Here is a 12937-nt window from a genome sequence, read left to right on the forward strand (position 1 = left end):
AAAAAAACAGCAGTTAAAAAAAAGCTTCACTTAAAAAAAAAAAAATGTAAATTGAAAATTATTGTACTTACATTAAAAATATAACTTTTTAATTGCATACAAAGATGGCTATTTTTGCAATATACTTTAAAAATGTACACCTTTTTCATGAAAATTAAAAACTTATATTGGTTTGAAAAGTTTAATGATGAATTATTTCAAAATGTATAAACGCGGCCCTGGGGTTTCTTCCCGTAGAGTCTAAATATCATATTAGTATCTTCGTAAGCTCATTGTGTAAAAAAATCTGGCGGTTGAGGTACAAACAAAGACCAAAAAGAAAAAGAATATTGGTTAGGAATAAATTTGAAACACTTTAACGAAAATTCAATGAAAACGAATAGCTCAGGTTGCTAAAAACTGAGATGGCTCAAAAACAGATGTTAATGTAAACTGTCCATTCTCTGATTCGACAATTGCTACATATAATATAGGAGTTAAAACTGATTTATATATTAATTAGAAAAAAAAGTCATAATTTTGAATTTTTTAAAATTGAGTGGTGTGTAAAAGCATCATAGTATATTTTTATAACTACGTGGTAAGGAATTGATGGCTTTCACGAAATCTTCATTAAAACATCCCAAAACTTAATGATTAAAGCTATATATTTTTTTTAATATTCGATTGTAAACGCCAACTTTTACTTACATAATCTCGTGAAAATAAAAGTATTCATTCAAGGTTATTGATCTTTGAGATGACTTGGTCTTATTTGATTTAAGTTCTTAATGCGGACTGCCGACATATCGTGGTAAAAATTGATGAACTTTATTCTTAAATTTAAATGCGTCTCGCACTTAAATTTAAATGCGTCTCGCACTTAAATTTAAATGCGTCTCGCACTTAAATTTAAATGCGTCTCGCACTTAAATTACAAACATGAGATTAATAATCTGAAAGAAAGAGGATCTAAAAGAAAAGGTTGTGGAGTATTTAATTATTGAATTATAGCTCATAGCTTTTTCAAAGTGGTCAAATAATAATTATAATATCTTTTTATTTTTCATTTGATAAAACGATATATTATTTCATGATTAAGTAAAAATAGTATGCAGAAATACTTTAAGACAGAAGCCATTTTCTCTGACGAAAACTGGGAGTTTTTATGACTAACTCATGCATGTAAACGGACCATATGAGATAAAGCTTTTAGCGTACCAATTCAAATAACCAAATTTTTTTTATGAACTCTTAAAAAAAAAATTACCCTACCTTAAACCACTATTTTTGAGGTTAGTTTTGTATTACTTTTAAGGATTTCTTCAGGTTTCTTCCATTTCAAGTCCTTAAATTTTTCACAATGTTTTGGTCACTTAAAATTAATTTTTTTAGACAAAACAAAATAGGCTAACAAAAAATGTTAATTCTGCTCTGACTAAAAAAACCTCTTTGTTAAAAGAAGAGTTTAAAAAAAGCAATATCCAAAATATAAATGAAGAGTATTTCCGGTCTTAGAACCACTCTAAACATTCACCTAACCAGTTTTTTTTTTGAATACGATTGATATTATCATATTATTAGATTGATTAGTTTTATTTTGTTTTAATGATAGATATAGTTAATGCTATATGACGCTAAACAAATATATATGAAAGTTACCTGTAACAACAAAACTTATTTTCTCTGTGAGAGTTTTCTTCGAAGGAAAATAATGATAGCTAAATTCCATTGATATCGTCATTGAGTCTGCTGCTGTCAGGTTCAAGATACTAATGACAAAAATATACTTTTTTTCTTTTCTTGATGCTTTTACTGAAACTCTGTCACCAAAAAGTTCTTTACCTTTGGTAGTTAATACAAAAGAACTAAGATTTTTACTGTATAGTTCTGCAATTGTAGTCGTGCCACTTATAAACTTAAAAGTTCTAAAGTTATCGCCTTTGTAATTAACTGTTGTGGTTATCTCTACAGAATCACCTACTTTCAGGTTGCTTTTACTTATTGATGGTTGGATTGAAGCTGCAAATACTAAAAATGATAAAAATGTACTTCAAATTTACGTAAATATATTTTAACAGAACAGGAAAATATTTCTATGAGGGGAAAAAGATATCAAAATCCTCATTTAGGTTTCTCAAACGAGATGTCAGAGAAAAAAGAAACTTTTTAAATAGTAGCTGTTCACTAAATGCCATCTTTTTCAAATTTATCAAAGTATGCACTCGGACTCACCCTTCTCTCAGTTATTGAACATAATGAGAAAAAACTAAACAAGCTCAAAAACTGTTACTGAACTAATTTTTATGTTTTTTTTTCATCTCAGCTATGATTAATTTTTTGATTTAAATTATCGGTTTAAATTATTTTGTTTAGACCAATTGAGCACTGCTAATCACATTTGAAGATTGAAGATAGAAAGATAAATATTTGAAGATTGAAGATAAATAGAAAGCTTTTAACCTAAAGATCTCGGTTGAGTAACCCAAAATTAATGTTTTTTGCTCGTGTGCTATTGAGAATATAAAAATTCTTGTTAATAATTATAATCATTTAAGTAAAAACTACTAGTCAAGTAAATATAGTTAAAATGGAACAAAACCTAAGCATTAGTTTTATTACACAAAAAAGTATGCACCTGCAGGTAACAGATTGAATTAAGATGTTGAGTGGTAATATTCGAGTTCAACAATAATACTGCTTGTTTTTTTTTTATTTTGAAAAATTTACACTTTTTAAGGAAATCAAGAAAAATCAAGGAAAAAAAACATCACAACTTTTCTTTTGCTCACAGAGATATTCTCATGGAGATAACTGGTTTTGAGTGGCAATATTTGAGTTTAAGAATAGTCGTACCGCTTTGATTTGTTTTCTTTGTGTTATTTTAAAGAATTTAAACTTTCATAGGAAATATTTTAGTGATATACAGAAAAACAACGGCAAAACTTGACAACTGTACGTACAATCCACATAAGTTTTTAATCATGTTAAAGTTTTCTAAATATTGATAATTTTTTTTCGGATTTTGTTTTCTAATATTGTTTCCTAATATTGATGCAGTTAACAAAGATGAAATATAAAATTATTAGAGTTGAATAGAATGAGAGTTTTTGCAATTACAATGCCATGCCGCACACTGCACTATTATAGAGAGTTTAGGTCTAAGTTGATTTTAGCTGAGGCTTTTCATCACATTTGTGATTTAAAAAAAAGCTATTGCGGCAATAAAAACTAAAATTAGAGAAGGAGTTTTGTACTGAGTGTTAAGAATTTTTTGCGCAGCAATTTAAATGAGTTTACTTTGTGTTATTTTAAATCAGATAAGTTGTTTTTAAATAAGGAGACTTTAAACCAAAGTTTATCGAGATGAACTTTTTGCATAACACCTGACATTGAGGAAATCAGTTGTATAAGTTTAAATAGAATCCATTTAAGTAAAATTTATCCCAGCGTGCACAGACGTCAAAGACACGTCCTATGGACGTCTTAATTAGGTCGCGACGTCTCCGACCAAATTATGACGTCCCAAGACGTCCTCACAGGAAGTCTTTGTTAAGACGTCCTAATGACGTCTTTGAGACGTCTTTAAAAACGTGTAAATTTATACGTATAAATTAATTACGTACGTAACTGAGTTAACGCATTAATGCGCTAACTCAGTTAATTAAAAATGTTCGCTCGAGCTGGTCGTCATTAAAATTTCTTTTTTTTGGGGGTTATTTATCGTTTTAAGTCATTTTCTAATTTTTTACATTTTTCGGAGTATTTTAAAACTTGATTAACCTAGTTATTATTAATTAACTTAATCAGTTAAATAAGTTTTATATAAGTTTAATGTTTATTTTTAATAATGATCTATTTAGATAATAAAAATTTATATCTGAAATGTCTAACGCAAACTATTTAAGACTCTGGCGAAGAAACTATGAAACCCAGTTGGAAGTTCTTAATTATTGTCACGACTCTTGTGAAGAGACCATTTTATTGGATTCACCATCCGATAAAGAAGAAGTTGAAATAGTTGAAGAAGAAGTTGAAATAGTTAAAGGAAGACTGGATTTAAATGGCGAGGTTTCACCCTCATCTTCCATTTTTAGCGATGTAAATAGCATTTATATCTCAGAAAACGGTGATGTACACAATAAAGATAACTTGGCCTCTGAACTTTCATCTTGGGCATGTGAACATCACCTTACAATGGCAGCAACAAATCATATCTTGCTTATATTAAGAAATCATGGTCACAAAGAATTGCCTAAAGATTCAAGAACCTTATTAAGCACACCAAGAAAAGTTCCTCTAAAACAAAAATGTGGTGGTGATTATTTTTACATAGGTTTAAAAAGTTCAATAAAAAGTAAGTTAGAAGAGTTTTCATCTCATGATATTAATTCTTTGAAGACAATTAATCTATTGATTAACGTAGATGGTATACCATTGTTCAAATCATCAAACACTCAACTTTGGCCTATTCTTGCATCGTTTCAACTTGCAGGTCCATTTGTTGTAGCTCTTTACTGTGGTAGTTCCAAACCTGACAGTTGTGAGGAATTTTTAAAAGATTTTTTAGACGAGTATCGTAATTTGGAGGTTTTTGGTTTACACTATAATGGCAAAAAATTTCATGTAAATATTAAAGGATTTATTTGTGATGCTCCAGCACGTCAGTTTTTAAAGGGAATTAAGGGTCATACTGGTTATGATGCATGTGAAAGATGTAAAGTTCATGGAGTAAATATAGAAAATTGAATAGTTTTTCATGATCTTGACTGTGAACCAAGAATAGACCAGGATTTTAAGCAGATAGCTTATACAGGACATCAGTTACTTGTGAGTCCTTTAATCCACTCCAGTGTTCAATGCATTAAAGATTTTTGTTTGGACTATATGCATTTAGTTTGCTTAGGAGTTGTTAAAAGATTGCTTCTATACTTAAAAGAAGGCCCTCGTTGTTGTCGCATATCATCTAATCAGTTAAATGTAGTCTCTGACACTATTTTATTGCATTATGGAAAAATGCCTTCAGAATTTGTACGCCAGCCACGTGGGCTAAGCGATCTACGAAGATGGAAGGCAACTGAGTTTAGACAGTTCTTGACATATACTGGAATAATAGCCCTTAAAGGAACTGTTAGTTCACCAATTTATATTAATTTTTTATCTTTATCTGTTGCAATAAGAATTATGCTTGAGGAAAATCAAGATTACAGAAATGACTATTTGGAATATGCTCATAAATTACTGGTCTATTTTGTTGCAAGTAGTAGGGAGTTGTATAGCGATTCTTTTTGTTCATATAATGTACACTGTCTTATTCACTTGCATAACGATGTTTCAAACTTTGGATGTAATTTAGATCAAATTTCTTGCTTTCCTTTTGAAAATTATTTAAAGTTGTTAAAAAGGTTTATTCGTCAAGCAAATAATCCTATATCTCAAGTTGTGAAACGTATTCATGAGTTTGAAATAAATAAATCAATAAACTTTTCAAAGGATATCAAGACCAAAATTTCTACAAATGAAAAAGACAATTGTTTTCTTCTCCATTCCGGAAAAATTGTTTTTATTACAAGTATTTTAGATATGACTACTTTTATTTGTAAAATGTTCCACAAGAGTCTATTAAGAAATTACTTTCCTGATCCATTTGATTCAAAGATGGTCGGAATTTATTTTTTATGTAAGTCTAACATTGGCAAAAGAAAAACTGTAAATAAGGTAGATATTAAAAGAAAGGTTGCATGTCTACCAGTCAATGATGGGGTTGTTCTATGTACTTTACTTAATGATGTGATGTGGTAAGCCAACTATGTATGTGATTTTAAAGAATTTAAGTTAACTTTGCTTTCTTGTATAAAATAAAAAATGTGCACATTTATTAAATAAATTATTGCGTTAAAAATTAGTTATTTTTATGATAAATATATGTTTTTAATTTTTAATATTTTTATTATCATTATGTTTTATTATAACTTTTAAAATAGTTATATATAATATCTCTATAATTTTTAACAACATAGCTTAAAAAATAATTTCATTGTAATTTTTTTTTTTTTTTGTTATATAATATTATGTTGTATAAATAAATAATAGTTGATAGTAAGTGCATGATGATTTTCAAATTACTTTAATGCTGTTTTTATGAAAGAATGTTAATTGCTAATTTTTTTAAATTCATATTTCTTTTTTAGAATTTTAAATTTTTTTAATGATTAATTGTGAGCTTTTAATGAATAATGGAGAGCTTTTCAATAAATACTAATTTGTTTAATTTAACTTTTAATTAAGTCTACAAGCATCATTTTCTGTATAAATTTTATATAATTTTTCTTTTAAGTATAACAATCATTTCCTGTTATATCTAACATCTATTTTTTAATTACAATAATAAAGTAATTGACAAATAGTTAAAATTTATCTGTCTGATTTTTTACTGGTATAAAAATGCATTTTTAAATAATCTTTTCACTCAGTTTTGAAGATATTGGTTCTTTTAGGAAGAGTAAGCTTCATTTTAATTTATTAATAAATTTAAAAAGTCATTTATCTTTTCATTTTAATCAATTGTAATTCTTAATTTATTTATATAAATAAATTATTGCTTTTTGAGTTATTTTATTTTTATTTAATAATTTATCATATTGAAATATGATTGTCTTTATATTTTAGATTTCTAATCAAAATATCTTATTCTTTGGTTTCTCTTGTGGAGAAAAACAAAAAAGTGGTAGATGCTGTTGTACCTAGTCATTGGATAAAAGATGACAGAGTATTTTGGCCTGAAGGTGCGTATGTAGAACGAAGTGCTAAGAACTTGGATGAGTTAGATGAAACCTGGCCTTCATATAAGTTAGTCAAAGTTAAATTCACTGCAGGTAGGATAGTTTACTAGTAAATAAGACTTCCTAACTATTTTGAATAATTAAAGCCATTGCTTTGTAGTTATTTCACAGTTTAACATAAATGTAGCTAATTTCAAAAATAGTAAATCAATTGTAATTTTATCATTATCATTAGATGACTATGAATGGTGCAAAGATGTAGAAATGTCTACTACTGAACATGACAGTGATGCTGAGCCTGTAATGAGTCAAGCAACAGGTAACATAAAGCTTAAAACAGTTTAAAGCTTATGTCATAGTTTTCATTTAACAGCAAAACTATTTTTTATATATTTATTATTGAAATAAAAGATATTTATTCTTTATCCTATTTTTCACTGATTTTGTTTTATTTTATTTAGCAAATAAGATAACACAAAAAATTGACCTACCTAGACCTTTTACAAAGTCAATGGAAAACAAAACAAAGTCAAATACTAAAAGAAGCAAATCTGGTGAGAATTATTCATTTGAGATTTATTAAAGTACATTAGGATTCATAAAATTTTCTTGCACTTAAGTGCAAGAATATTTTCATGATACTTTAATTAAAGTGCAACAATATATATATATATATATATATATATATATATATATATATATATATATATATATATATATATATATATATATGCATATATATATACATATATATACATATATATATACATATATATGCGTATGTATGTATGTATGTATGTATGTATGCATATATATATATATATGTATATATATATATATATATATATATATATATATATATATATATATATATATATATATATATATATATATATATATATATATAGTGCATGAAATAGTCGATCTACTAATTCCTTCGATAAACTCATTAAAAAGAAAACTAAGTCATACTGCTGGTTAGTACTATATGCTTTTGTGTACTATCAAGGAAAGTAAAGCTTTTGGGGACCTGATGTCCCTAGTTTTTTTTTAAGTTTACTTTTTATATTGTTTTTTTAAAGAATTAAATATCATACCGAATGTTATGGATTCCTCTTCTTCAAGCAGACCATTGCAGCCCGAAACTACAAAAGATTTAGCAGGTAGTTGCAAAAGGATGTATCCTTTACCAGATGCAGGTAAAGTTGCTTGTTTCCATTTCATGTTTTCTTTTGTTGGTTTGTAATATCAGTAAAGTTTTATTTAAATTATTGTTTTTTTACTTTTTAGAGTTTCAGAGAAAAGTTATGTTTCAACTTGCTGAAATAAAGAACTTGTTGATAGATAGAACTGCACATTTCTCTAATGATGCAGAAGAAATTTTTAAACAGTGTAAAAGTTCAGACGAACTTATTATTTTAGAAAAAACAATTGCTGACGGGGATATTCAATACAGTACTTTTGTATGCTTGAATATAATTATTTACTCATTTATATTATTGTCTTAGTTTTTTTTTTTAATTGTCATAAATTGTTTATCATATTATTATCTATTTGTTTTAGGTAAAACATTTATCATCAGTTGGCGGTAAAAATCCAGCTAATGCAATAAAAAATATTCTACTCACGTAAGTTACCAGCATAAGTTTTTTTTGACGCTAATTCTAATCCATATTTTTCAGAAGAAAGATATTCGTTTTCTTTTGTTTTTATAAAAAAAAATTTTTATATAAGAAAAGTTCAAAATAGGATAAATATTTATCTTATTTTGAATTTTTTTAATAAATATCTAAGATATAAAATTTCTAAGCACTGCTAGTGAAATATATTTTTGCATATTTAGACTAACAACAGACGATGTTTTGTCAGAATACAGCATGAATGGTTTAAAGAAAAAGAAAATATTTAAAGAGCTTGTAAATCTATGTAATGCAATCACCGGTATCGATCTTAGCTTATTATTGTATTCAATTAACTCATGTTTAAAAATTTTTTATTTTTTTTGATGCACTGATTTTGTTGATGAATTTTTTCTTATTCTATTTAATAGATGCTGTTTTAAAGTCTTATAAAAACGTGACAAAAGCAGAAGCAATGCACCTTATTGGGACAATAATAAAACATTCTTCCGAACGATTGAAGAGAAAATCCTCCAATATTAATTGACAATGATTAAATTCTAATATAATTAAATGTTGTATTTTTTAAATTTATAATCCTTTATAAATTTGTAATTCTTTATGTCTCTCTATGTCTCTCTATGACTAGATAGAATCATATCAAATTCGATTGCTATATGCAATTTGTTAAGTAAAGGGCTTGGAAAAATATCAAAGACTTTCTAAAGACTTTCTCTTGAGAAAGTCTTTACGTCTGTACATCTTTACATAGATACTTAGAATCTATATAAAGGTGATAAGTAATCTTAGAGTCTGTACATCTATTAATAGATGTACAGACTTTACTAGTAGATGTACATCTAATTAGATTTACAGACGTAAAAAGACGTTTATAGGAGGTCTTTTTCAGACGTCTTAAGGACGTCTGAAAAAGACGTTTTCAAGACGTCTGAAAAAGACGTCCTCAAGACTTTCACCTGAGACCGAATAAGGACGTCTTACAGACGAGAAATCAGACGTCTTATAGACGTCCTTAGGACGTCATTGTGCACGCTGGGATACTTCTGATTTAAGTCTAGCTTGTTTACAATTTTATTAATGAACCTGAATTTTTTGATCGCATTTTTTCCTCAGTGTTGCAGAGAAGATTGTCTTTTGCCTCCTTTCTAATAGATATTTTCCCAATCAGGCTTCTTTCAGTGCAACCTCTTTTGATCTAGAGAAGTTAGAGCGGCCCAAAGGAATTTCCTTCAGCATCTTCAAATTACATGTTGAGTGTTAGATTAAAAAAGTTATTGAATGAAATTGTTTCTGAAGGAAATGAAAGAAAAAGCATAAGAAAAAAATACTTAAAATTTGAAATTAATAATACAGATGAGGAGATAACCTCTCTTTACCTCTCTGCTTCAGAATCATTTTTCTTTTGATGAAGCAAAATATCACAAGTAAAATAAAATATTTCATATAAAATTATTCGTGATTCTCTCACTAATTTGATTTATTGGAACTGAGGTATTAGATTTTACAAATGCATATCAGGTGATGGTGTTTTTAAATATGTAGAAACAAAAATTTTCTGCTTGTCAACTTGCTTATGTTGTTTAAAAAACTGTTGCTAAATCCCTGTCAATAATTCACAGTAAAATGGAAAAAACAAGTTTGGTTGTTTTTATTTTGGTATAAGTATAATATGCATTACTAAGCTCACGTTTTGTTAAAACAAAAAAAAAAAAAATGTTTTATCTTTGTTTAAGTAGTTTGTATTTAATGGGAAAACGCTCTCTACCTCTTCAAATGGGGCAAGTTGAGAAAAATTGCAGAATGGTTTGGTGTAATAGTTTTGCCTCAAAAAAGAAAACTTATCCTTGAAGATCCTGCAATATCACGCATATTTTTTTTTAGGGATAATTTCGACGAAATACCACGAACAGTAAAAAAAGTAGATGACACGTAGTTTTTACGAGCGATATCGAGTTGTTATTTTCCCTTACATGAATAAAGCTAGAAAGCTAAAAGAGGATATTGCTCCCGTTTGTTGAAAAACAAAGAATTAATAGTGAGATAGACACAAAGGAATAAAACAAAACAGTATAAAGCTATGGGTTCATCATAATAAATATTGCATGTAACATTTAGTAGAAAGTCTAAACAGGTTCTCCTAATTCAAATTATGATAGAAAATAGAAACTCCAGCAACAACGTAGTTGACCGGAGCAAATTTTTCTTTGATGCCCATTATTAAAAAAACCTACCAGCATATTTGAAAGGATGAAGGTTCGTCGCATAATATCTGTTTTTTACAACCGGGCTCAGTAAGAGAAAAAACAAAAGATTTTCCTGCAATTTATATCTCTGCTAGAGGGAGGGCAGCCAAAGCTGCAACCATTTTTAGAGGTTAAGAAAAACGCATTTCACAAGTGCAAAAAATCAGCTCGGCACAAAAGGTATTCACATTTAAATTGAAGGTAATGGTTTGTGAGACCAAATGTTTGTTAGCGCTAATTAAATCAAACGCTCCTCGAATTTTTAAAAAACAAAAAACTTGTTAAAACTTGCCCTTCACCTTAACAGCTTAAAAAACATGATACAGTACGATTTTAAAGATGCAAAGGCGGATGGAAAAGAACTGCTTTGGTGCGCTCTGCCTAGTGCCACTGATGTTGGGCAATCAATTGATGCAAGAGACGTAATCACGCTGAAGACTGCGTAATCACTACTTTTAAACATCAAAAGTAACTGGATAAAGATAAAACTGGATAAAGATAAATATTCAGATAAACTGTACTTTAATGAAAGGTCTGTACTGCGGATAAACTTGTAAAATAAAAACGTGTTTTTTTCTTTCTAGTTTTGATTGTCGCCACTTTTATGTTCAGCTTAACAGTAAAAAATTGTTAAAAAATTATGACATTTTTGATTAAACTGTCCTCGTTTGTTTGTTTTAAATGTAGCTTATTAAACAATATCAATACTCACTCCCCCAAACCTCCTTTATGATGGTAAAATTCGCAATTCTAAAACTAGTATAGGGCACGATGTTGTTTACTTTTAAAGCTATTTTAAAATAGTATTACTTTCTTATGTTCTCGTTGGAATATTTTAAAATTCATTAATGTATTAAAGTATACATTAAAACTAAAGCGCCAGTTAATTTAAATGTACTTTCAATGAAAATCAATGACGAAGAAGTAATTCTCTCACACAAGATAAGAGCTTCGCCTAGTAAGGGTCTGCGTCTCGGAATCGTTTTTTCGAAATGATCCGGGAAAAGCTTAACGAGACGAGAAATATCCCGGAAAAAAATAACGAAACAAAGGAAAAAATTGTCCCCGAATGAAGTTATAAATCGGGACAAATATTTTTTCTCCGAATTAAAAAATCGTGTCCCGGATATTATCGTCTTGTCTCCTCTCGTCTCAAGTTAAATAATAACGAGACGCAGATGCTTATCGGCTAGCAACAAACATTAGCGTCTTAAAGCATTTGCTCAAACATTTTATTCGTAAGTACTTTTAAATTTAAGAAAAACACACAATCTTTCTATTGTGGTAAAATTCGTCTATTTTTTTAATGCAAAAGTGAAATGATAATAAAACTGCAATATATCGGCAAATATTAGTGCAAGTATAAAAAGTCTTTCACTGAATACACCAAAATAACATACACAAACAAATAAAAATATTGTAAAGTTTTATTTAGAAAAGCGCATTTTAATACAACTATCAATAAGAAAAGTTATCAGCTCAGTTTTCAGCTTGAAAGTAATATTTTTTCACTAATCATTAATTTAAGAAAACTTTATTTAACAAACATTTTAATTCAAACTAGGCGTTTTGTTTCCACATAAAAATTTATAATAATCAAAGATTAACGAAAGAAAAACAACAACTCATTTAGTTTCTTTAAGATATAAGAAGTTATATGCGCTATATATATATATAAGTAGTGATATGTGCTCTTGTTTTGAACTTGGCAAAAGAAGAGCGGATATAATTTGTGTACATATATATAAATATATATATATATAAATATATATATATATATATATATATAAATATATATATATATATATATATATATATATATATATATATATATATATATATATATATATATATATATATATATATATATATATGTATGTATGTATGTATGTATATATGTATGTATGTATGTATGTATGTATGTATGTATGTATGTATGTATGTATGTATGTATGTATGTATGTATGTATGTATGTATGTATGTATGTATGTATGTATGTATGTATGTATGTATGTATGTATGTATGTATGTATGTATGTATGTATGTATGTATGTATGTATGTATGTATGTATGTATGTATGTATGTATGTATGTATGTATGTATGTATGTATGTATGTATGTATGTATGTATGTATGTATGTATGTATGTATGTATGTATGTATGTATGTATGTATGTATGTATGTATGTATGTATGTATGTATGTATGTATGTATGTATGTATGTATGTATGTATGTATGTATGTATGTATGTATGTATGTATGTATGTATGTATGTATGTATGTATGTA

At 27.6% G+C, this 12937-nt stretch overlaps 4 protein-coding genes across 7 annotated transcripts in view; 3 read left to right on the forward strand and 1 right to left on the reverse strand.

The window, feature by feature from the left end:
* LOC149881576 (adhesion G protein-coupled receptor G2-like) overlaps positions 1 to 12937 on the reverse strand; it is a 31032-nt gene that overhangs the window by 17322 nt on the left and 773 nt on the right. For all 3 annotated transcript variants that reach the window (XR_016445090.1, XM_090067104.1, XM_090067105.1), the window contains exon 2: positions 1642 to 2010. Coding sequence is in view for 1 of the 3 variants with exons in the window: in XM_090067104.1 (XP_089923230.1) it covers positions 1642 to 2010 (369 nt within the window). In the remaining 2 variants the exon portion in view is untranslated. The remainder of the gene's footprint in view (positions 1 to 1641; positions 2011 to 12937) is intronic.
* LOC149881578 (uncharacterized) lies at positions 3836 to 8954 on the forward strand. 2 transcript variants are annotated; one of them, XM_090067124.1, is made up of 9 exons: positions 3836 to 5777; positions 6649 to 6854; positions 6997 to 7080; positions 7223 to 7315; positions 7844 to 7960; positions 8052 to 8224; positions 8325 to 8389; positions 8605 to 8702; positions 8812 to 8954. In XM_090067124.1, the coding sequence occupies exons 3-9, from the start codon at positions 7026 to 7028 to the stop codon at positions 8925 to 8927; spliced, it is 717 nt and encodes a 238-aa protein (XP_089923250.1). In that variant the 5' UTR covers positions 3836 to 5777; positions 6649 to 6854; positions 6997 to 7025; the 3' UTR covers positions 8928 to 8954. The 2 variants fall into 2 exon arrangements, with proteins under 2 accessions (XP_089923250.1, XP_089923251.1); XM_090067125.1 differs by lacking the exons at positions 3836 to 5777; positions 6649 to 6854; positions 6997 to 7080; positions 7223 to 7315 and adding an exon at positions 7698 to 7738.
* Positions 3865 to 5881, forward strand: LOC149881579 (uncharacterized). The gene has a single exon (XM_090067122.1). It carries the CDS (start codon positions 3865 to 3867, stop codon positions 4726 to 4728), a length of 864 nt encoding a protein of 287 aa, XP_089923248.1. The 3' UTR covers positions 4729 to 5881.
* Positions 4867 to 5881, forward strand: LOC149881580 (uncharacterized). The gene has a single exon (XM_090067121.1). It carries the CDS (start codon positions 4867 to 4869, stop codon positions 5779 to 5781), a length of 915 nt encoding a protein of 304 aa, XP_089923247.1. The 3' UTR covers positions 5782 to 5881.

Source organism: Hydra viridissima, unplaced genomic scaffold (genome assembly GCF_058129835.1).
Source record: "Hydra viridissima isolate aposymbiotic clone 2 unplaced genomic scaffold, HvirCarnegie_v1 scaffold_11, whole genome shotgun sequence".
In the NCBI taxonomy this organism is placed as follows: Eukaryota; Metazoa; Cnidaria; class Hydrozoa; order Anthoathecata; family Hydridae; genus Hydra; species Hydra viridissima.

Bases quoted from the DNA above. Each gene is read 5' to 3' on its own strand.
- LOC149881578 (XM_090067124.1), top strand. From the start codon at position 7,026: ATGTCTACTACTGAACATGACAGTGATGCTGAGCCTGTAATGAGTCAA. The intron at 7,961-8,051 runs GTAAAGTTGCTT...TTTACTTTTTAG, and splicing joins GTATCCTTTACCAGATGCAG to AGTTTCAGAGAAAAGTTATG. The intron at 8,390-8,604 runs GTAAGTTACCAG...TTGCATATTTAG, and splicing joins ATAAAAAATATTCTACTCAC to ACTAACAACAGACGATGTTT.
- LOC149881579 (XM_090067122.1), top strand. From the start codon at position 3,865: ATGTCTAACGCAAACTATTTAAGACTCTGGCGAAGAAACTATGAAACC.
- LOC149881580 (XM_090067121.1), top strand. From the start codon at position 4,867: ATGCATTTAGTTTGCTTAGGAGTTGTTAAAAGATTGCTTCTATACTTA.